The following is a 25,162-nucleotide window of genomic DNA, read 5'->3' on the forward strand; positions in this document are numbered from 1 at the left end:
TATGTGAGGTCTATTCTCTACCTTAATATGACCCTGCAATTCATGAGATAGAGTTCAAACTTGGGTCCTAATAGTACAGTAGTCCTTAGATGTAAAAGACAACTCTCAATGGTTATTATAATGACTTTCAAGAATATCAGAAAGAAATTGAATTCTTTATTCCCTAGTGTTTACTAAGAAATACCTCAAACTTAGAAGATTGAAATAAACAGTGTATATATATTATATACATACATATATACTTAGCATGTATATTTTATACATATATATGTAATTTATATATTTATATACACATACATAAATATATATACTTGCAATACTATGATTACAAATAAATTCTGTCTACTTGCTTTAATTCCACCTAAGTTATTTGCTAATTCACCGTAAGGCTGCAGATTTTCAGAAATTATGAGGGGTAGAGCTAATTTTCATGAGATGTTACGTAGCCCTTTTATACTCTAAAATGTCAGTGATCAAGTCATCCTTTTCAACTGTTAGACTTCAAGGGAAAGGAGAGTAGCTCTGATAAAGTCTCATAATATTGAATGGTAAGTGAATTGCTGGTTCAATATGTACAAAGGAAGAAGACAAAAACAGTCCTAGGACTATCAATGGAAATTATTAATGATCACTTAGAGCTTGGCATTACTGTGGCTAGTTTTGTGAAAATACCCTCTGATATCTTAGTGGCATTCAAAAAAACATCTAGAATGTTGGAAACTATCTACACTGGAATAAACAGTAGAACAGAGGAAGTTGTACCTGTGGATGAATGCACAGGGTACCCTTGTGATAAGTAGGGTATGCAACTTGAGCCCACTTAATTAAAAAAGAATATCTTAGAACTACAAGAGGGAGAGATGCGGATAATCAAAAGTATGGAGAAGTTACATTAATGAAATAGCAGTTTTCAGCCCTTAAAAGAAAGTTTGAAGTAGAATATGGTAGAGGTTCTTAAAAGTCATGAATAACACAGAAAATATAACTGTGCCCTTTTTCTCATAATTTTCACTGCTGTTCCAGATTATTAGCTACCAGGTAACAGTTTTAAACTGAATATTTTTTCTTATATGACATATCTGTAGAACTCACTTCCACAGCATGCTATACATGTCATTATTTGGATCAGTTAAAAACTAATTAGAAAAATTACTGGGAAAGAAAGAATCCATCAGGAATGTAATGTGAGGGAAGAAGAACTGAAAGCCTGGCATTGTCTTCAGTTCTCTCTTTAGATGCTCTCTATTGGAAAAAGGATACAGGGCTAGATGGGCCTTTAATCTGCCCAATGAATTTTTATGTAATCCAACACAGTAAATATTTTAAAGATTATTTTATAGAAATAAGATTAAACCTTGCATGTAATTTCTTCGGTTGCTTCAAGAGGGTCTTCCTCTTTGTTTCATCTGGCTAAAGGAGATTGCTCAGGGTTCTTTCACAGCTCTCCTAGTTTGGCTCCCATCCATAGGCAAGACATCACAGGCATTGCTTGCACTGAACAGGATCTTGCTCTGAAAGCATTTGTCCTCATATCCTTGTTTTGTCCCTGGGGTTACTTTGGGATTCAGGCGTCTTCTCAAAGTTTTTCTGTAACTCAGACCTTTGATACTTAAGAGAAATTTTAAGACACTTCCTCAAGAGTTGTAGACTGTCCTCCACTTACTTGAGGAAATCATGTCCTTTGGGAATAGCTAAGTACAAGTATTGTTTGATCTTTGTGGTAAACAAAGCACAGCAATAGCTTTTCTGGTTCTTAAATAAATTTTGTAAAGGAAATCTTCCCTGCCAGCTGATGCCAAGTCATGGGTTTCAGTGTCTGAGGATGTTTATAGAAAACGGTAAAACTTAATATTTTAATAGCAGAGTAATGAACACAGGGGGTTTTTAGCTCTTGATCCAGATAGATTTTAGATACAGTAATAATTAGGCAGCTTTGGAGTTCTAGTCAGTACAGACTGAAGATTGTGAATATTGTCTTTGTATAATATGGCAGAAGCCTTACTGCATCTGTAAAACTGGTGCTTCATAAAGCAGCAGAAGAGCTATGTTCCCTTTGTTTTTTCCCTGGCCCTGAGTGGACAAAGATCTGGTGCTGAGGTCAGACTCTGATTTATATCCCTAATAAGTGATATAATTTAATTTGTCCTAACATTTACAGTGCTGGAGTCTGTCTGGAACATCCAATCAGAATTCTTTATTTGAAAGATATGTACCAAAATTATTCCTGAGTATATGGCAGATGAATAACAACTTATTATAATTTCTAGGTAGTATTTGAAGTTGCTTTCAACAGTGCCAAGGGAGGTTACGTTGCTCTTGATGACATTTCTTTCTCTCCAGTTTACTGCAGCAATCAGACAGGTATGATGAGCTCTTATTGCTATTTACTGTCCTTGTTTTCCCCCTTTGCTTTGCCCCTCTAAACTGTCAATATTTCCAATATTTGGTGCTACCTTCTCAACTGACCAGTCCCATTGGGCTCGTTTTCCTTCTGGTGACATAACAGCAGATAACACTGGTGCCATTCATTTGATCTAGAAACTAGTCCTTAATGCTTCCTTTCCAAAGACCTTGCCTTGGGGTTTTGCAACTGGAGTGCCAGACTGAGTGCTGTATTTACATCACTCCAGGTTTTGAGAAATTACCACTTGCAGGCCTGTCACAGAAAGAGAGGGCTGATTTACCAGGTGTGATGGTATAAGGAAGAAAATGTTGTGGGCTTTTCATTAATGCCAGTGTAGGCATTCTTCATTCCATATGCCCTGAGATGTTCTCCTTCCTGTCTTCACTCTTCCAGGATGTATTACTCATCTCAGACAGTGGTGTGGCTGTCAGGTTTTTATTAGGTTTTCACAGCAGCAGACATCAGCTGAATCCATGTGACCTTTGCTGTAGAGGCAGTTGGGGCAAACGATTTTGTCATTTATGAATTCAGCCTCTTAAGTAGCTATGTACTGGTTGCTGGGGTTTTACTGGGGCATTTAACACTAGTCAAAAGTAGATTAGTGGTTTCCTACCTATTCCTTTGGTCATAATTTGAATTTTTTTGGCTAATGCTTTGAAGTGATAAAGGAAAAAGATGGCGTTTTGCCCTTTTTTTACCTGCTTGGAGTATCTGCTAGCTCTACCTCCACTGCTGAAGTATCACTCCTGAAGGAGGTAGATTCCAGATATGTTAGTAATCCACACAATTCCTGGCTGAGTAAATCTGGTTGTTTCGTTATCTCCTCAATATCTCTTTCAGTTTTGCTTTGTTTTGCAACAAAAATCCCATGTTATGTTTGTGGTATTCCAGGGATTGGAGCTGTGTGCTTGTCTGTGTTTTCCGTTTTAATTTTCAGACAGTTTATATGTGTTGAGGTATGGGATAGATTTTATAGCATTTTCTGCCCCAATGGTTGAAGTTCAGATTTAATCTGAATGGCTCATAATCTATTCTGAATATGATAGTTTCAGCTACTAACTCTGATTTTGAAGGTTGGTTTGGTTGTTGGGGTTTTTTTCTGTTTGAGAAACGAATGCAAATAATTTGTTTTATATCTTGCTGGAGTACAACATAAACTGTTTGATCCTTTAGACTTATATTTTCATCTTCAATTCTTCTGAGTAGAGATTGTAAAAAACAAGAGATCTTGTATTCAGCCATAACAGTGTATATAACAGCACTACGTTTTTTCCTTATTTTTTCTGGAAGTTTTGTTCAAAAGGTACCAGAGTATTAAACTTGCTCAGCAAAGAATGAATCAGAATATAGGTTTAATGCTGCATGGACCTGGTAGTGCTAGAGCTGCATTTTCTTTAACTAGGAAAGCAGAGATGGGAGGCCTTGGCCGCCTGCACACAGTGCTTAGATTTGGCCTATCTGGAACTGAAAAGACCACAGACATCCCTTCAAAGCCAAAATTTTTCTTCTCCTGAAGCTAACTGCCTGTGTCCCTGCCCCTGCTGGAAATCTCTCTTAGTCCCCATGAAGAAGGGTCACATGTGCTGCTGCAGAGTTATGTGCACAGTGTCCTGGATCTGGACTCTTGATGTAGCCAAATTTGCATGATGGCTTTGGATTGTGCCTCTCCTTTCCCCAGCATCTGGTATAAGAGACTGATGAAGCTTTTAAAGTAAAAATGCTTTACTTACAAGCACCCATTCACCATGGGGACTTTTTTTCAGACTAAAGCAAATCCTGATCCATGAATTCCGTATTGCAGGTCAAGAAGGAGGCATCTGCAGGGCTGGGGGACTTAGCTTTGCTTTTAATTGTTCACTGCTAAAGTGCTAAAGTGCTAAAATATGTTAGGCAAGCTCCAGAGGTCAGTAGCCGTGAGGTGGTACATGAATTAAAAAGTGTTTTACAGCATGCATTTGCACACACATTGTACATGATTCTTGGGCAGGATGAGCTCGTTAGCCTTCTGGCAGTCATCCTAGGAGAAGGACAACTCTCATCCCAAAGCCGGGCAGATGGAACTCGCTTAGCCCTGTAAGGCCATCCATCTAAGAGAAGGATACTCTAATCAAACCTACGTCCTGAGGACCTCGCTGCCACCGTCCAAGCTCGCTAGGCCCTGGCAGATGAACCTTAGGATTAAAGGGTGGGTCCAGTCCCACGCATACTGCATCTCACCTAAAAAATCCATTGCGCAGGCTTGAAGTCTTTACCCACACTCAAAAAGCCCTGTAGCAACGGGCGAGGGTCAAAATGGCAGGTGAAAGGTGTGCTGGGAGCCGCAGACCCAACCCTGCATGCAGGCGGTTCGGGATATTGGTCATTTGAGACTGACCAGAGATGACAGTCTCTTGGGGCAGCACCCTGAACGACCAAGCAGCCTTTTCAAGGACAGCACTGCTTGCTCCACTCAGAAAGGGGCCTAGAAAAGGTGGCCTAAACAAAGCTCATCTCCACCTTTACCCAGTTGGTTAACCGCAGGCCAACAGGCATCTTGCAAACGGGGGTAGTGCCCTTCCCAAATCTTCGTTTGCAAAACCTAGCCATGATGATGATGATACATGATTACAAAAGGATTTTTAAAAACTGCTCTTTAAAAAAATATTGAATGTTGATGTCCAAAAGTTATCCCTTTGGAAACTAAAATGAAAATATGATATTCATGCACACACAGGCAGACACACTCATTTTGTCCTAATATCTATTGAGTGAAGGAGCAGGGTGAAAACAAATGATCTGAATGTCTTTGTGCATTATGTCCTGAAAGAAGAATCTTCTCTTAATATCTGTAGCTCATTTTTATTTTAAAGGGGCTATGAAGGAGGTTTCCTCTTGGCTCCAGCAAACTATAAGAATATAAGACCAATTTGCAATAGAAAATTGGTAGTTTGATTCCATTGTGACTTTGAACTATATATGTGTAACATCTCTGCACATGCTTATCTTCTGTAAAGCAAAGAAAGATGAACCAGAGCATGCTTTGGCATCATTCTGCTTCAAATATCTAGCTTATTACACTGTGCTCTTCCTAACAGAACATATACATCTATCTTTTAGGAACTCTTTTCGATCCTGCCAATGCAGGCTGCAATTTTGAGGAAGATCTGTGTAATTTTTACCAAGATCAGAAAGATGGCCCAGGATGGAGCAGAGTGAAAGTGAAGCGCAATGTTTATAGAGCAGGAGATCACACTACTGGGTTTGGTAAATCAAAACTGTTTTTCCTCAGAAGAGTCAAACATATATAAAGGGTATATAAAAGGTTATATAAAGGGTATATAAAAGGTTATATAAAGGGTATATGAAAGGTTATATAAAGGGTATATGAAAGGTTATATAAAGGTTAATCCATTGTATCATTGTTCACTCTGTTAAGTAATGTCACTGGCACACTGGTTAATTTGCCTCACTGCAACCTGGCCATTAAAAATCAGTGTACACAACTCGGTCCTATCTGGAACACTGGCTGTGATGCCCCATATGTGAAGTGGGAAGGTCACCTATTGAATACTCATGCCGGCCCGTAAATCAGAGTATCTTCGCTGTACTGCTCCACAGTCACTGGAGGGATGATTCCACAAAAATATGCAAGTAAATGTAATAATAGCTTAATGCATTGTTTTTACTGTAGTGGAAAGGTGGGCTCTTCCGGGCTTAAGATAGTTGGCATTGCTAAGGGAAAACTGAAATATTGTGTAGTGAAGCCACATAGTGAAAGGACTACTAATAAGTTCTGAAACTCAGACATCTATTTATGTAGAATATTTATGGTTATTAATCACATGTGCTAAAGTCTCACCTCTTTATACTTGGTGCTGGGAATAATAGGCCTTGTGCCTTACCTTCCATTCTTTGATCTTGCTAGCTTGAAACAGCTAGTTTTCCAGTGAGGCCAGCAGGACAGGGAATTTTTCAGGGTAAATTTGAAAAAGGCTTATTTCTGGTAACTTAGCAATGTACCATTTGAGCTAGAAGTAGACAGGATGCTTTTAAAAAAAATTGTTATTTCCTGTCAAGAGTATGATAATCTATTTCTTGCCAGTTGAAACTGTTTCTTGTAGCCAAAGTCTGATGCAATAGCAGAAGCTGCTTTAATAGCAAATCAGCTGTGCTGATAGCATATTAGAAATAATAATTGTGCTGTCTTGCAGGTTATTACTTGTTGGCAAACACAAAGTATACATCACAGCCTGGGTACATTGGACGTCTATATGGCCCTACCCTCCCAGGAAACTTGCAGTTTTGTCTGAGTTTTTATTATGCCTTATATGGGTTTTTCAAAATGAGTGGCACTCTTGCAGTTTATATCTTCGAGGAGAATCATGTCGTTCAAGAGAAAATCTGGTCTGTCTTGGATTCTCCAAAGGGAGTTTGGACTAAAGCTGAAATCTCCTTCAAAAAGCCTATGCCTTGCAAGGTAAGAGCCAACTCTTCAAGTCTGCTAAATCCTGGATGGGGATTTTCCTTGCCTTCTCTTCTCATGGTTCTTTGTTATCTGGAGACTAATCCTAAGTGAGCTATACCTGCAAAGCGAAATAGTATTCCTCAGGCAGTACCAGGGGACTTGAATGCTTCTTCACAGCCTGGCTCCCATAGGAGCCCCAATACAGGGGCTTCGTACCAGGAATGGGGCAGTGCTTCCTGGTGTCCTCAACTGTAGTCACAATATTGCTGGAGATTTTGCCAGAGGAGCTCTAACAAGAGCCAGTTGTGTTTTGGTTTCTCAGCATGCTCCACATTCCATCATTTTTGTTTGTGTGTTTCCTATGTGAGTCACATAATTTTCATACTCAATTACAGATTTTAATTAATCTAAAAAATTGCTACTGGTAAGTTCTGATCAAAACAGGGAGCTCATCCTACTTCCCTAAACTCAACTGCTTTGTTAGAATATGAAACCAGAATTCAGTGCAATGGACTTCAAGAATTTGTAGTGTCGTGTTGGAGAGGTCACTATGTTATCTCTCAGCAAGTTAATAATGCAGTATTTGACATCATCTCCTGAGTAAGTCCTTAAGCCCCTGTTATTCCTCTTCTCCACTCTTCTTACAAAGACTGACTTTTACACAGATTTCTGTAGGCACATCTTCTGTGGTTATCCTGAATTCTGTAATACATTTTCACTATCTGTGAGTCATCTAAGGAGGACCAGATGGATCACTACCTGCTGGCATTTAGATAAATCCAGCTTTTTTTTCCATGTGATAGTACAATGAACATATGAATGAAAGTTTGTCTTGCAACTCAGGCATTTCTAAATCAAAGACAAACATCTTCAGCATTTTGTCCACTACAAATTAGTTTTTGAAATGGCAGTAGTTACTGAGTTTAAATTTTCTTGGGGAAGGAAAAAAAAAGGTGTTTATCCTTTGAAGTAAATACACTCTAAAAGAAAAAATTCACCAAAACCCAGTTGCCTGACTGTATTGATAAGCAAATTTATGCTAAAAATTTCAGTCCTAATTGTTGGCTAGTGTTTTTTCTCAGATACCTGATACCTTAAAAATTTGATGGGATTTTATGTATTTATGCATAAAACATAACAGAATTTCTAATTCTCTTTATTTTATAGAACAAAAAAAAATTCATTACTGCACAGCAAGTGCATGATAGATAAGTTTCTCATAGTGTCATTCCAGGACATTTGCAGAAAAGTATTTTTCTCTCTTTTTTTCTTTTTAATTATGAAAAGTCTTGGTTTAAAAGGTGAGCTATTTACTTTTACCGTCTACAGTTTACGTATTTCTTTATTGCTTCTGAAAAGGTTCAGAAGCATAATGAACTGCATGAGTAATGATGACATCTGAGCAATTCTGTTAAAAATGGTTTTATAGCCATTGGAGGTGGCAGGTTTTTTTTAGCTTCAGACATTTACATAGAAAAATCTTTTCCAATATGAATTTGTGAAGTACAATTTTTATGTTTTCCTAGAAGTCAGTATATCTAAAACAGTTGTAAAGAAGTTTACCTGCAATGGAAATCTTTTAATGAATTAGAGTTTTCATGTCTGTAGTTACCATTCTCTCTGTACTTAGTAGCTGATGGGGAGAAAAGCAGAGAGGAGAATAAAGAAATCAAGGGAATATCCTTGCTGCTTCTGAGCCTGAAGGTCTGCAGGAGGGGAGAAACACCATGCTCTGCAGCAGGAGGGTTTGCTGGCCTCTGGCAGTTCTCAAAAGCTTTTACTGGGTGCTTCAGGTCTTCAGAAAGAAACCATTCTTTCCCATGGAAACAAGTTGCAAAATGTTTCTGTTGAGGAGGCATTCCTCAAATATCATGAAATGGGAGATGTATTGGGCTTTAGAGAAGTCAGCATGTATTCAGCCTATCACAATTCAGGTACCTCTTAGCCAAATAACTACTTTGCAGGGGATTCAGTTTATGAAGTTTTCCTTTAGACAAATAGTACATGGAAGAAAATGGGTAAAGTTCTGAAATATGTTAATATGCAAAAGTACACCAAGATATGTTTAGAGATGAGAAGGTAGCATATAAAAGACAAATATTGCTAAAGTTTGAGCGTGTGTCTGCCTGCCATAAGGCAAGGGTTAAAACTTGATGTAGTTACAGGTTGTCTACTTGTAATATTCACAAGCAGTGTTGAATGAAGTTGCACAGTGAACCTGATTCTGGCTTTTCCTTTCAATCTCATGCCGAATTTTTCAACCTTAATGCTTTAAAAGGTCTTTTCATGCTTTATTTTGTTTGTTTCTTCTTTTCCACGCCAACAGAAGGAAATAAAGGAGCTCTGTGTGGCATTGTATAAACACTTAGATTAGTTATCTGTGAAGATGTGTCTGCCTAGCACCTAGTGAAATATCTGGCAAGAAACACTTATTTCAATGAAGGGTAGCAGTGGAGGTGCATCAGAGCATGTTTTGCCTGACAGCAAGGAGTGGTGGGAACCAGCAAGTTGGGGATTACACTTCAGGGTCTGGAGGAAGAGACAGCATTGAGAAAAACAAGAGAAGCCTGACCTCTTTTGTCCTGCCTCCTCCAACCTTCTTGTGTCTCCTTCCTCCTCACTGAGACATCTTTATGTTATCTAACCTACCCCATAGGCAACGAACCACTCCCACCCCACTCCTTATGCCAGTGTTCATCTTACTCCTGGCTCTGGACAGTCCAATTTTCCCCCTCTAATCTTGTTCGTGTCCCACTCTGTTTGCCCTACTTGTCCCAGTTCTTACAAATTCTAGTTTTTCAAAAACTAATGACTTGACAGAAAGCACAGTCCTGGTACAAAGACCAAAGTATGACACTTTCCTGCTCCCACTCCAAATCTTAGGAGTGCTCAAGCTTTTCACAGATTTTTTTTTTTTTAGTAGGGGCAAAATAAACCCTTTTTTTCTTAGCCTTGTTCTTGGAAATGATGGAACTGTTTTGGATTAAATCTTCCAAAGCAAGCCTGAAGTAAGGACCCAGCATGGAAAGTCTGAGATGAAATAATTGTGTCTTGGCAATGTTATAAGCAAGTGAAAAACAGTCTTCTAGTGGAGAGATGTGGTCTCAAAATAAGATAGGGCTGCCACTTTTGCTCTTACAGATGTAGTGGCTAGTGTGCCTATCGTATTGTTTTCTGACATTCATCATGTCTAGACATGAATGATAAGTTGTAGGCATGCACAGTAGTTTGGCTGAGCAGCTTCTTGGTTACCAGGTGTGACTTGTAGATTGGGTCAGCAGCTGCGGAAACAGTAAACAGCCTCCTGGCAGTTACTTAATGGCAGTCATATGTCCTGAAGGTCATAATGGTTTTTCAGCCAGAAAGTGGTTCTACTAAAATACCTGATTACCCATGTCCTTTATCTTTCTCCTACTACGAATACTAATTGCAAAGTTTTGGAAACAATATAAAATCTGTCTGATATGTTTTAATTTTGTTAGCATGTTTGTTTGCATTGGGACAATAAAAAGATTCAGATTTTCATCTCTTGGTTTGTGTAATAGTTTTTGCAAGTTCTTTTTGAATTAGCTAACTGCAGTCTGGCACAAGTTGATGGCTTGAATTCTGTGGGCAGGAAATGTGAAGCTGGCCAATTGGCTTTAATATGACACTTTGAAAATACGATGTTGTAAAGATTAGGTGGGTATGAGCCAGCTAAGCAAGTCATAAATGTTTATATATATATGTATGTATGTATGTATATATGTGTACATACATACTGCAAATACATATGCTATATAATGCTAATGAGAAGGCAGGAAATTTGAAGTCCTGATTTCTCAGTTTGTGCTTCAGGCATTGTCTCTTTCAGTTGGTTTAAGTACCTCTTACACAAACAATTTTTTTTATACTGTGCCCAGGGAATAAACGTGAGAAGGAAGAAATGGAAAAAAAAAATCTGTTATTTTTTAAAATAAATTAAACTGTTCGTGGTTTGTTGCCTCTTGAAGGGCAGCATAAAAACCTAAGTCTGAAATATGTAGATTCTTTTGATTTGATTGAATGTATTGAAACTGATCTTCCAGGCCAATACATGGCAGAAAAATGTAAGAGCTAACTGAAAGAAAATTTCACATGTTAAATGACACCTAGAGAAGCTCGCACACACTGTGGAGCAAGAATCTGCATTTTAACTCTGTGTGTGTGTGTGTGTGTTTGTGAGTATACACCACCATGGGAGGTATTTCTTCACAACAAATTCCAAATGCCTAGATTAAAATGAAGGTTTGATTTCACCTGGGTCTGCTTATACCAGTTCTGCTCATTTCTGCTAGATTTGGTTCACCAGTCTGAAGCTCAAGTTTTCAAAAGCATACATCTTGTGTTGTTTATCCATTCCTGCAAGTTTTGGCAATGTTACCTAATGATGTAGTTCTTGAATACCTCTCACAGATTTCAAAATCAAATCTTCAGAAAGGTAACTGGCATCATAATAGTCCATCAGAGTAGCTATGGCAGCATTTCTTGGTTTTCATTCTCTCAGTATATGTTCTCCCTCTTTGGTGTTTTATTCTCACTCTCTTTTGAGTTCATCTGTTTGTTTTCACTCATCCCCCATAACTAATTTTAGTTGCAGTTGTGTGAGAGCAAAATCAAGTGACTGAGTGTTGCACTTCAATATTTACATGGTTTAAACAAACAAAAGGAATTAGACAAAGTCATGGAAAATAGACCTCACAGTGATTGTAAACACAGTGGTTTAGCTGTGACCTCCAGTTCAGTCAATCCTTCAGCTTTCTGGGGATTGGACATAATATAACAGCTTTAGGGCTGATTTGTTTCTTGTACTTTTTTCCCTAAACATCTGTTATTACCCTGCCACCATTCTAGGACTTGATCTGAGGTTCTTTGGACCTCTGTTCTCACATCATAGCTGTGATGATGCTCAATATTAAATAATTCTAGCACTTCTCTTTGCTAATGAGAAATGTGTGTCTCCTGCTTCTCTACCAAAGTCATAGGTAAATGACTAAAGCAATTTTGGATATATGATGAAGTTCTAGATCCCTGTGACTGAGTCACTGGTATGAACGACACACTTCTCTAGTCGGGCACCAAGTGGAGGAGGGGAAACATTCTCATCTCTTCCTCCTCCTCCTCCTCCTCCTCTGAAAAACCCTCACTTGTGTCAAATAAAAGAGCTTTTTGGTACTGTTCTGACAAAGCCCTTGATCAATCTTCCCACAATAACGTGTGCACCCTAAAGAGTTTGGAATGAGCCATGGTTTTATAGTATAGCCCTTCTGTCCTTCCTTCTCTTACCTCTAAAGTAAGAAACTTCTTGAAGAACAGTCACCAGAAATGTATGTTTAAAATAAGAGCAATAGGGTTTGTAAATAGTAGGATAGTGCTTGCAAAGTGTGCAACCTCACTGACTGTGGTGCTTGACATATGGTTGTGGAAACAACGTACTGGAAACTGAGAAAGTTATAAAGGTTAGAAAGCAATACCTAAGTGGCCTGCATCTTCACAGTAGCTAAGCAAGGTAATATGTTGCATGAAATACTACATACCGCTTTTTGGTGCCTGTGATACTTAACTGACACTTTATTTTTTTGCTCAGTTTTTGTTCTGGGTCCTCAGTATTATGATACTATAGTGCCACCTCCTCTGAAAAGACTCTTTGATCTAAAGGCAAGAATCTTTCCCTCTTATAAAAAGAGCCAAGGAAACTGTTACATTGAAATGAGGATAGAGTCCTACCAGTAGATTTGTAGACATCTAGGAAGGTGCTGGAGGACAGATGGGAACATAGGTGTCCCGCATACATTTGTGTGCAGCCAGTGCACTCTACTAGGCAGTGCAATCCAGTGGGAAGAGACGTATCATAAGCAGTCTGTGGTGCTAGGTTATTCTGTCAGACTTTATGTTTCTCTTTCATTGTTTGTTTCTGCCTTTGGACAGGAAAGATTTTCAAAAATATTGGTTCAACTGTCACAAGCTTATTACCAATGTTATCCAATTATTTATATAGAAGCTTTCATAATCCGTTCTTTTTCCCCTGCAGAAGCTCGTTGTATTTACATGGCAAAAATTGAACTTACCTGGCAAGTGCCATTTTAAATCAATTTATTTCAAATGACAGAAGCTTGCAGATATTCTAATTTTGGCTTAATAGCTTACTTGTGTTCTTGATAAATGAGTTTCTGAATGTTTAAGCCGAAGAAAATCTAGTTTAATTAAGCCAGTTGGAAGTAATTTGGTCTACAGGCATTTGGAGTTTGTTGTGAAGAAATACCTCCCATGGTGGTGTATACCCACAAACACACACACACACACAGACAGTTAAAATGCAGATTCTTGCTCCACAGTGTGTGCGAGCTTCTCCAGATGTAGACAGTCAGAATGGTTCTCTGTGCCAGTGGTGGTCCCTGGCTTGCATGCTTATACAGCTGTTTGCTTGCATAACTGACTGAAAAGTCAGGTTCCCTGTCTTGTGAAAACGTCTTGACTGCTTCTTTGTGTCATGTCTCACCTTTGTTTCTGGTGTTTGAATTATTTTTTATTTCATGATACTGAGATTTGTATCACTGTGTGAACTTACAACAGTAGCTTCTCACAAAACCCTACTTCAGACTCCACTATTACTGCCTTTCTCCTTTAAAAAATTGAACCTAAATGTGTCTAAGTGACAGGCCAAGTTTTGTGTCTACACTGATGTACAGTGTGTAGTTTGAATCTGGGAATATTCACTAGGATGGAATCAGGTAAATTACTTTGCTGCAGAGGCATAGCTTGCTTTTAATTCACCAGATTGGGCTGTTTTCACAGTTTTTCTTTTTTTTGGCTGGTCTGGCTCTCTAATTGAGCAAGAGCTACACTTCCTGGGATAAACAAGGAGGAAAGGAAATACACAGAAAATATAGGGATCCAGAGGAATCTCTCCTTTTCTCCTGTTCTGAGTCCAGCTGCCTCCAAACCTCCTTTTACAAGCTTCCTCATTAGTTCTTCCTTACACTGCAGGTACCCTACTGTATGTCCTACTATTTCTTCTCCAAAAGCAGATTAACTTCATATGCATATGTTTTAACTCACATCTGCTTGTAGAGATGCAGAGTGCCAAGGAGAAGTCCCTTCCACCTCACCCAATGTCTGCAGCACAACCCAATGAGATGTCTTGGCAGAAGTTTGCTCTGCCAGCTGCTCTCATCTGGCATTGCCCATACCTGATATAATCCAGGATAAATGCTAAGAACTGATTATTGATACTTTGAGGTTGAAGGCCAGGAGCATTGATTAAGCACTGCAAAATAAACAAACCAGCTTCCATAAACTAGAGTAATAGTTTGGAAGGAAACTGATGCCCTAGCTGTGTCCTGTTATTGGAACAAAAAGAAACATGAGAAATATGTTTTATTTTTCAGTAACACAGGCAACAACTGCCTGCACTGGATAATGTTTTTAGTTTAGCCTCCAAGATAGCATGCAAGTCCAAGAATATTTGTTACCTAGCTTGAAACAATTAGTACGTTGTTCATCTGCCGTGCTTTATGAAGAAAGTGCAAGCTGAGCACAAAGAATCCCCTATTCTCTTCTACAAGAAGAGAAGAATTGACCTAACAAATATTTTATTCAAAACAAGAACAAATGCAAAGTATCATGAGATTACTTCTATCAAGACTGTAGGAAGGGTTCAGAGATCTGACATAGGGGGAAAATGAGCAGTTGAATAAATCCAAATTGATACAATTTTGGCAGGTAAAGTTTAAATAGTCAAATATTTCCCTTTATGACAGAAAAAGGATATTTAGAACAAAAGAAGAGTGAATAAATGTGACCTGTGAATGAAAATCTTCTAGTCCATTGCCTAAAACTAAATCAAGAATATAACCACAAAATACGCTGAGGGGACTATAAGAAATTTCAGTACATTTGCTAGTACTGGAAGCTCCCCATTCCCAAGTACAAGTTCCTCCACCCCATCCCTGTGCAATTACAAAGTCTGCTTCTGGCAGTGTGTCACTTAACACCACAAAAGTCAAGTGGAGAATTAGTAAAGCTTAAGCTACAGATGGCAAAGCTGAACAAGTTTACAAGTGTCACTGAATCAGATCAATCCTTTGGTTGTACAAAGGCTACTGGTTCAATGGCTTTTGAGAGGCCACAGTTATTGTTGTAATGCCTTTGAAATGGAGTGTCTTCTGCAGTATCCACTGTGTAATTACATACCTTGTATGGAACAAATTACTGCAATCTAAGAATAAAGAACTTGATCCTGCTCCCAGTGATGTCAATAGGAAAGCATCACTTAAAACAATTCATGGTGTGGAAATGTTGTTTCACAAATGAGGACTGACCTCACCCTTACATATGTGGTTGTCTGAAGATTCGTGGGTTTAGGACCATAATATGTCTTTAGTGTATTACAAGTGTTCACCAGAATGCATTTATTAAAATCCTGGTGACTGACATCCACCCAACATCAGTATCTTATTTTATGCTTTATTCCAGGAGATGCTACCATTTTTAATAGATTGCACCTGTTTCCTGAGAATGAACTTAAAAGTAGGAAACACCTTTTGTCCTGTTAAATCTTAAGGCTAAGACAGCAGTGATGATGAATCCCATGAGGCCCCATAAATCTGTAGGGATCCAGCTGGAGCAGCAGATCCTGCACAATTTCAGGATCTACTGGGAGCTGATCATTCTCGCAGTCATGGTCCTCCAGCTGAGAGCACTGAGACCCCCTCAGCATTTAACCTCAAATATGTAACAGAGATGTTCACAGTTGTTCCAGAATATTAAACTGTTAGAAGTGACACTCGTTCCGTCTCCAGTCACTAGCACAGACCTCATCACAAAGGAATTGTTTTGAAAAGCTCCTCCCAAATTATGGTCATAACCCCAATGGTCAGACAGATGGTTTGGAGTAGATAGGCCAAGAAAACCGCCAGCAGTATTTTCACAAAATAAATCTTAATGTGTCTTCTGTAATTCAAACAGATGTGTGTCGGCCTTGGGAGAAGGGCAACTGGAGTCTTACAGTTTCTTTACATTTTATTTTGTTATCTCATGAGTGACTTGTGTTTTTCATGGCAGAATTAATGTGTAGTCAAATAAAACATCTTGGATGTTTTTATTTAATCTTCACAAATTCAGATGAACACTGTGTATTATGCGTACCATTTCCAGTCTCCTGCTCTATGATACTATGGCCTTGCATCATTTATGAATAATCTCATTTTATGCAGTAGTTTCATTTCATCTCTACTGTTCTTTGCTTTTCACCATGTCCATTTCTCTTTCCCATCAGTCTGCATTACTCTTTAAATTTTTTTTTCATGGATAAACTTCTTGGTTTTAAGGGTAAACTATCTGTGGATATTTGCTGGGTTTTGTGGAGGAAAAAAACTACAACAACCTCAGTAAGTCATGTTTTCTCATATGCAAAAAAATAGTCTCCTAATAAAATGGAAATTACATACAGAGATACATAACTTGCCTATAAAAGTGAGAAAATACTTTCTGTTGATTGAAAACATACATCTGATCCCCACTGGAACCGAAATTTCAGTCATTGGCAGTATTTAGTATGTGCCAAGACAAAGAGGATCATTATTTCTGTTCTGTAGATTTCAACATTTTTTGCACATTTAGAAAAAACCCTAAAATTTCAGACTCTTAACATTGCCAGGTTTTGTTAGATAACTGGAAATTCCTTTATGCATTGCAGGTTGTCTTTGTCAGCTTGTGTAAAAGCTTTTGGGACTGTGGACTTGTGGCACTGGATGATGTATCATTGAGCCTGGGAAGCTGCCAGGCTGCTGGTAAGACCATTTGTATTTGTCATCCAACTGCTGGTATCCTTTTTAGTAAGAGTTCATCACATACCTTCATTTTCCAAGCCTATCCTACAGCTGCCTTCATCCCACTGTGGTTTCTTGTATTTTCTTTTTTTCCAATGAGTATTGCATAAATCCTATTTTTACAAAGTAGCATACGTACAGCGCAGACCAGTTTTTGTTTACAGGGGTACCAGCTAACTCCTAGTAAACTTCGCTGACTCTAGTGAAGCTGTATATAGGTGAGTGGTCCTTTTAGGGCATTACAATTTAAAATAAACCAAAAGTCCAACTGAGGGAAAAGTAGTTTTCAAAACGGATTTTGAGAAACCAGGATTGGACCCAAAAGCAATATTTTCAAAAGACAGTATTATTCTTTTTTAATCCAGAAGTACAGTTGTGCAAGGCAAAGACACAGTCCCTTACTTGAGCTGCAGCTCTCTAGTGAAGACTGATAAGATCAGTCCAACTCTCTCTCCTGTAGTGGGAGGAACTGACTGTTTTTCAGCAAGACTTTACCCTCTGACATGTGCAGGCTAACCTCTCTGAACTCACCAGACTGCCTCTTCTGGGGCATTTTGAAGTTGACAGTACAACGATTGTATCCTAATTTAGAAACCATTCTCATGAGGCAGGCACAATCTATAATCCCGTTCTTCTTCAGAATAAAGCCATGTCTTTGCAATGGTCCTAATAGCTCTTTAATGACCTCTTTTGATTGGCTTTCATGCATTCAGGCAGCTAACCATTACAAAACAGAGAGAAGTCACATGTATAAAACAAGATGCCATTTTTCTAAAGCATTTCCAACAGTTGTCTGTTTTGCCTTTCTGTAGTTCCTAAGTAATTGGAAAAGGAACCAAAGGTGCAGAACTCCTAACTGGGTGTGTAGTCATACTGCGGCTGTCTCTGATCGGAGCAAAACAAATGCCTGAAATATGCCCCAGAGATATCAAAGCTTCCTCCTTTTCAAAAAGTGAAAGCAGCTCAGTGTCTACTTCTGAACAACAAAACTAGGCTACAGCAGAAAAGCTGACAGAAGCTTCCTAGCAAGCATCTGAATTATCAACTTTCTCCCTTTTGCATCATCTAATAGAATTGAAGTAATGAAAATACTATAGTAATTACAGCTCTGTGGCCTGTTGTATGCTGTAGTAGAATCTGCTGCCAAGGGAATGTAGGAGAGCTAAATGTACCACTTGATTTTGGATCACAGAAACTCCAGTCTTTGACAAGACTCATTAAATATGCACATTATAGATTCTAGAGCTCATTAATCTGCCTGGGGTGCCACCATAGTGAAGAAAATTACAGTGGTAGAGCCTGTTATGGAATCATAGAATTGCTAAGGATAGGAAAGACCTCTAAGATCATTGAGTCCAATCATTAAAACCAAAAGACCTTTAAGATCATCTAGTCCAAACCATTATTGTAGATTAAGAGTAATAAACTGTATGAAATGTTTTCAAGAATCTTAGTACATGTTACTGAGCTAGACTGGGGCACAGATTACCTCAAAACAGTGAAGAAAATGAAATCACATTTCATTCAGTTTGAAGCTGGCTTTTATAAGCTTGTGATTATTGTAAGCATTGCTAGGTAGATTCAGCAGGTGAGTAAATGCAATACATTTTCTGTGTTATCTCTCCAAATATAGGTCTAATATATTTGAAGTTTTAAACTATGTTCTCTCTTTACAGATTCATTTCTGCTCAGCCCTGGAGAGTGTACTTTTGAAAAAGATGAGTGTGTGTTTACGCAAAAGAAGAGAGGTCGTGGGAGCTGGCACAGGAGGAGGGGTCCAACTCCCACTTCTTACACTGGTCCGAAAGGAGACCACACTACTGGGGTAGGTGAGTTAAGCTCCACGTTGAACTTTCAGAACAGAAGTTGATAGTTGTGCTGGTTTAAAAGTTAACCAGCAAGGGAAAATGAACTCAATTCAAAAGAGAGATTTATAAGTCAGAATAACAATTTATTAAAATAATGCAATAAGTACAATTATACAGACAGACAATTGGTTTTAACCCACAAAACCCAAATGTATACCCAGCACCCTGGGGTATGAACAAAAGTGGTGTACCTTGGCCCACCCCCGAGTCCAAAGCAAAGGGAGAGGGGATAAACCTGCTGGTGGGAGAGCTGCTGCAGTCTGGTCAGAAGTGGTGATTGCAGTCCAGTTGAAGGCAGTGGTCTGCAGTCTAGTTGAAGGCAGTGGTCTGCAATCTTCCTCTGGATCCCACGAGAGGTGGCAAGGTTCTAAAACTCCCAGTTATATACTCTCCAGTTCAGGCGGGAGTGCTCAGTCCCTCCCTCAGAGTAGGGAATTCCATAAAAGGGCATGCGGATGCTCAGTCCCTCCTCCATAAAAGGGTATCAGAGCGGGGAATTCCATAAAAGGGTATCAGAGCGGGGAATTCCATAGAAGGGTACAGGAACATCTTCCCACCTTGCAGGCCTCTACTGACAACAGTTTTTGGGAAAAATGGCATGGACGGCTATAGAATACACAGTTTTGGGTTGCACCCATCTAGTGATGAATTGGTCCCAGCCGTTCTAACCAGGACAATAGTCAATCAAAATTACTTTGAAATGATAACCTTGATGATAGAGAAAGTTTTTACGCTTCTGTTCAGAAGAGGTATTAATCCAATGAAGTAAACACATTTTGTAGGGACCCATGAATGGTTTTGAAAATGTGATGTTTAATCTGAAATATCTGCAGACCATGTGGATTGTTCTGTTGTCACATCCTAAAGTAGCCCTTTCCTTTGGGAGATAAAAGAACAGGATGGCTCCCCAGAGTTCGCAGAAAAAGCTCCTTCCAAACTCCTAGCTTATGTGAATATTTCCTGAAACTGACTTTATACCTATTTTCGGTTTATATAGATCATTAAGTAGTCTCAGATGTGAAGCTGATAGCTTGACTTTAGAACTTTTAAGTCTCACCTGTGACAATGTTGATTCCTTATCTCACACATCTCTTTGCAGCAAGTTGTGCAAGTGATTGGGATCTCTTCTGCATGAACATACTTTGGGTTCAAACTTAGAAGAAAACATGGCAAATAAAAGAACTCACACAGGCCCTTTGTCTTGAAAACCTGCTCCACAACCTCACTAGTGTAATTTAAAGTATTTGGGCAAGTGGAGTCCCCATTAGTATGAGCAAGTGCGCAGAGAGCTGCATCAGTGCCAACCATTGCCTAAATTGTACCCTCAGATGTACATGGAGCTGTCTCTGAATTCCAAGGAATCGATTGCTATCAGAGTGCATTCCTGGTTTAGGAGCAGCTATGGTATTTTCTTGCTTTGTATTCTTTTCTATTGCTGTGTATTTCATCAGATATAGCCCAGTTTTTAAGTGTTCAAGTCATTAATCGCTGGAAGGCAAATTTATTATACCCCCTCAATCTATCATTCAGCTATTGCCCTTTGGAGCAAACTGAGGTGTGTCAGAAGACTGAGGAGCATCCCCATGTCCCATATGCTGCATAAAGCAGCTGTTCTGTGTTTTAAGATGTACACTCTGAGAGCAGACAGTGAACTCAGACATTGCAGCAACTCTTCATGCAGTCCCACTGCTCCCTTTTTGTGGTGTTATCTGCCCTTCTGCCACCACAGGTCTGGGGGTGAGATTGCCTTCAGAGGGAGAGGGGATTCCCAAGGATAAGTGAGACAGAAGAAAAGCTGGGAGCAGCAGCAGCAGCCAGTGGATACTTGAGATGTCTGTCATGATACTCAGAGTCCTATTTTCTGCTCAACTCCCTACTGGAGACATCCCCTCTAAGCCAGATTGTAGTTTGGTAGTAAGCAGCAGTCAAGAGAAAGGCTGAAAAGGAAGATTATCTACAGAGTAGGTCCATAAAGAAATAATAATTTCATACAGTGTGTTGGAGAATTTCCAAGATGATTTGTACCAAGCCTAGTGCAATCCATTGCAAAGACCTTGCTGTTCACTATGCTTAAAAGCTCCTTGAATTAAACACCAAAGCCTACAGCTCATATTAAAGTATAATAAAATAATTAGTCTTTAGTTTTAAGGCCTGAATCATATTATAAACTTGTTAGAAAGACTGAATCAGCTCTTGGTTTTATGAATTCAAACCCACCATTATTACAGTCCACTGTTATTACAATATCACAAATATTACAGTTCACAAACACTGCAGTCTACATCTTAAAAATCTTTATCAAAATAGTTTGAGTCATAATTTTTTTAATACAGTGAGCATGTTGAGCATAATGAACATGCTGAGTATTTTACTTTGCTAATATTTGCTTGTGTATCTTTTAAGGGTACTACATGTATATAGAGGCATCTGACATGGTCTATGGACAGAGAGCATACCTTTTTTCAAGATTACTAAGAGGAATATCTGGAAAACAGTGCTTGACATTTTTCTATCACATGTATGGAGCTGGGACTGGATTATTAAGTGTTTATCTGAAAAAGGAAGGGGATGATGAAGAGATTCCTTTGTGGAGGAGGACAGGAGAACAAAGCATCTCATGGCTAAGGGGACTGATAGAATATGAAAGTGATAGAAACTACCAGGTAAGAAAAACAAGCAAGAAGCAGTCAAATTGGAAAATTGAAATGAACTTATTAAAGACATGAATCGTTTGCAAGTATTAAAATAGTTATTAACTCAAAATAATTTTTTAAAGTATTTAAATGTTGTTTCCCATCATTTCTTGTCAGTAGTGGTAGGGTTATTTTAGATCACTTGTGCAATTTCTTTTCCTTCAGCTGTCTATAGCCCTGTCTAGATTTGACAGAGCCACTGAGCTATGATAAAATGGCAGCTTCTTGTAGGGTGGTCTTTCTAAGGTGGCACCAAAGACAAGGGATGATGCAAATCCAGAGCTCTTTGGTTTCAACATGACTTCAGTATTGCCTTAGATAAAACCTGGTTCAGTTTCTCTGTGAAAGAGGAAGTTGAAATTGCTAATGACTAAAACAGCACTGGGCACAAAATTGCACTGATCACCATCCACAGATGTTGTGGAGTTTTTTAATCACTTTCCCTTAAGAGCTTGAAAATTACTAAGGAAAGGAAAGGAAAAAGGAGAGGGAGACCATACTTGCTTCCTTCAGCATAGCACGCACTGAATTGCTCTGACTAAGCCAATCTGATGGAGGACAGAACTTTCTTTCCAAGAAGCAGGCTTTCAGGACACACTAGATCCTTGAATAGGTTGCATGCCTATAATTTTTCTGAGTCTGTCCATTTGTGGGATTCATGAAAAGCTGTGTCTTACCTTTACAGATTATTTTTGAGGTGATCCGCGGTGTGTCAATGAGAAGTGACACTGCTATTGATGATGTTCTGTTCCAGGCAGGACCCTGTTTAGGTAAGTTTAAATATACCTCGTAAGAGACACCTGGTAATTCACAGTGCTTGTTTTAATTAGATGGATGATACTTCTTCCCTTGACTCCCCATTGAATGGGTTTGAATTTAGTATTTAGTAACTGCTGGGTCAGTGCAGAATTTTTGCTTTCTAATGCGATGTGAGATCATACTCAGACTCAACTAGTTAAGTGGCTGTAACGTTTTTTAAAAATCATGTTGCAGTCCCATTTAAATCCAGGATATTAATTGCATTCTGCTTCATGCGTTCTTATGTATGATTAAAATACGAATAATTATGGTATTTCCTCCTTTTTTTGTATTCTAGAAGTGGAAGAAATTCAGTTCTCATCAGGCTATCCTGACAGCTTAAACGAAATTGAGTATTAAATACAGTCTGCTGAAAGAAAGTGCGTAGAAGATTTGTATGTGAGAAACTGCACAAACTACCAATTTTAAAATATGTTTTAAGTAAATATTGGATTGGTTTGAATATGCACCAATACATAGGAAGAACTCAGAGCACTCATGTTCCTTGCCTCTGCAATGAAATTTTTGACTCAGGGCTTCTTAGACCATAACTTTTTAAAATATTTTTTCCTCTTTTGCATGAAGTATCAGTTATTGCATAAAGGCTTCCCATTTTGCACAGGTCATTCATTTAAATTTTTTTTTAACCTTTCTGGTATATAAGTAAAAAGAGGAAAGTTGCACAATTAAAGTCGAATATTGTGTTATCTTAAATCTGCATTCAGTGAATGTTTTGTGTTGGGGATAGAATGGATTTTTGTTATGAAAATTATAAATATTTTGAAATAAGAAAGAAAATAGTGCTAGCTACTAGTAACAGCCTTAAGGTTCAGTGCAATTATTCATGATGACAAATCTCTCTGGGAAACTTAATACTCTGCTGGCAATTTTTTGTGATACTGTATTATTTTACTATAACAAATATATTTGTCATCCTTGCCAATAACAAACTCAGTTTTAGTATTCCGTATAATCCATCATAAGCTGGAACTATATGAAATGAAACCCTTTGAAGCTACATGTTTTCTGGCATGCAAGTCTTTTTGTCTGAGTTTTTTTATTCAATCAGTTTGTACACTCACAGAGAATGCACGTATACTTTACCCAACCACAGATGCGTGCATTTATATTAATAGGAAACTTAATTCACACATCTTTTTATTTTTTGGTTTTATGTATTTGTGTGTAAGGGGTTTTTTTGAAATTATTATAACTTCCTAATAAAATGTAACTTTGAATATCGCCTGATTGCTCTTTTCTAGACTTCATACTAATCAGTGTAAGGAGAGAGAACTCAACCTAATAAAATAGCCTGAAGTCATTATTTTGAACTTTAGAGAATGAGATTAATCCAAGAATCCTCAAAGAGCTGTTGATGTCATTGCAAAACCTCTCTCAATGATTTTTGAGTGGTCTTGGGAATCTGGAGAGGTCCCAGCTGACTGGAAGCTGGTGAACATTGTGCCAATTTTCAAGAAGGGCAAGAAGGAGGACCCCGGAAACTACAGGCCTGTCAGTCTCGCTTAAGTGCCTGGTAAAGTTATGGAGAAGATTATTCTGGAAGGTATTGAAAAACACCTGAAAGACAATGCAGTCACTGGTCACTGCCAGCACAGCTTCATGAGAGGAAAGTCTGGCTTATCAAACCTCATTTAGTCTTATGACAAGGTAGCCCACACAGTTGATCAAGGGAAGCCATTTGATGTAATCATTTTGGATTTCAGTAAAGCTTTTAATACTGTCTCTCACAGGATCCTTCTGACTAGATGTCTACCTGGATAAACACATCATGTGGTGGGTGAGCAATTGGCTCACAGGTCGAGCACAGAGGGTAATAGTGACTGAGGTAACATCAAACTGGTGACCTGTCACTAGTGGGGTTCTACAGGGCTCCATCTTAGGCCTTGTGCTCTTCAACATCTTCATAAATGACTTGGATGCAGGACTGGAAGGGATACTAAGCAAGATTGCAGATGACACAAAACTGGGAGGAGCTGTTGACTCTCTTGAAGGCAGGGAGGTCCTTCAGAGAGACCTTGACAAATTAGAGTACTGGACAGTCACCAACCATATGAAGTTCAACAAGGGAAAGTGCCACATTCTGCACCTGGGATGGGGCAACCCTGGATGTTTGTTCAGACTGGGGAATGAGATGCTGATAAGCAGTTCCATGGAAAGGGACCTGGGGATCAACAGCAAGTTGAATGTGAGTCAGCAGTGCCCTAGCAGCCAGGAGAGCCAACCATGTCCTGGGAAGAATCAGGCCAAGCATCCCCAGCTGGGCGAGGGAGGTGATTGTCCTGCTCTGCTCTGCACTGGGGCACCCTTACCTTGAATATTGTGGCAGTTTTGGGCGCCACAATATAAGAAATATATTAAGTTCTTAGGGAGTGTCCAAAGGAGGGCAATGAAGATGGTGAAGGGCCTTGAGGGAAAGCCTTATGAGGAACACCAGAGGTCACTTGGTGTGTTCAGCCTGGAGAAGAGGAGACTAAGGGGAGACCTCATTGCAGTCTACAACTCCCTTGTGAGGGGAAGAGGAAGGGCAGGAACTGATCTCTTCTCTGTGGTCACCAGTGACAGGACCTGAGGGAATGGCCTGAAGTTATGTCAGGGGGGTTTTAGGCTGGATATTAGAAAGGAGTTCTTCACCCAGAGGGGTGTTGGGTGCTGGAACAGTCTCCTCAGAGAAGTGGTCACAGCACCAAGCCTGACAGAGTTCAGGAAGCATTTGGACAATACTCTCAGGCACATGGTGTGACTCTTGGGGATGATCCTGTGCAGGGCTAAGGGTTGGACTCGATGATCCTTGTGAGCCCCTTCCACCTCAGCGTATTCTGTGATTCTGTGAAATGTGTGGGTCCCATTACCTAAGAAAGCTGAGAGCTTCTGAAGTGCTGCAAGAAGCCATGTACTGAGTGGTGGAAGTTAATCTTACAGCCATCACACTCTGCTCCTTTCAGAACTAAGTATATACTTTTCCTAACAGCCTGTAAGGATCAACAGCACCTTTGATGATCTAGGTCCTTAAATCTTTAGTAAACTTTAATTTTGGTGCCAAAATCAATGGAAGAGATTGTTCAGTTCAATACATTTAGTACCACACA

General features: G+C 39.1%; 1 protein-coding gene and 1 long non-coding RNA gene across 13 annotated transcripts in view; one reads left to right on the forward strand and one right to left on the reverse strand.

Moving 5' to 3' along the window:
- MAMDC2 (MAM domain containing 2) overlaps nt 1-23,297 on the forward strand; it is a 56,977-nt gene extending 33,680 nt beyond the window's left edge. Inside the window, exons 7-14 of the mRNA XM_027709429.1 lie at nt 2,268-2,361; nt 5,501-5,647; nt 6,595-6,860; nt 16,564-16,657; nt 18,373-18,525; nt 20,968-21,227; nt 21,943-22,027; nt 22,354-23,297. Coding sequence (XP_027565230.1) covers nt 2,268-2,361; nt 5,501-5,647; nt 6,595-6,860; nt 16,564-16,657; nt 18,373-18,525; nt 20,968-21,227; nt 21,943-22,027; nt 22,354-22,415 — 1,161 coding nt within the window. The 3' untranslated portion in view covers nt 22,416-23,297. The remainder of the gene's footprint in view (nt 1-2,267; nt 2,362-5,500; nt 5,648-6,594; nt 6,861-16,563; nt 16,658-18,372; nt 18,526-20,967; nt 21,228-21,942; nt 22,028-22,353) is intronic.
- The window catches only part of LOC113981819, a 48,453-nt gene that overhangs the window by 20,053 nt on the left and 3,238 nt on the right, over nt 1-25,162 (reverse strand). For 7 of the 12 annotated variants that reach the window (XR_003538548.1, XR_003538545.1, XR_003538544.1 and 4 more), the window contains exon 3: nt 21,935-22,019. This is a non-coding gene — a long non-coding RNA (uncharacterized LOC113981819). Of the gene's footprint in view, nt 1-15,949; nt 16,206-21,297; nt 21,597-21,934; nt 22,020-25,162 lie in introns of those variants that run through there. The other 5 variants (XR_003538550.1, XR_003538539.1, XR_003538547.1 and 2 more) reach the window with 2 other exon arrangements.

The sequence above is a fragment of the Neopelma chrysocephalum genome, unplaced genomic scaffold (assembly GCF_003984885.1).
Source record: "Neopelma chrysocephalum unplaced genomic scaffold, ASM398488v2 Primary Assembly neopelma1_96778, whole genome shotgun sequence".
Classification (NCBI taxonomy): Eukaryota; Metazoa; Chordata; class Aves; order Passeriformes; family Pipridae; genus Neopelma; species Neopelma chrysocephalum.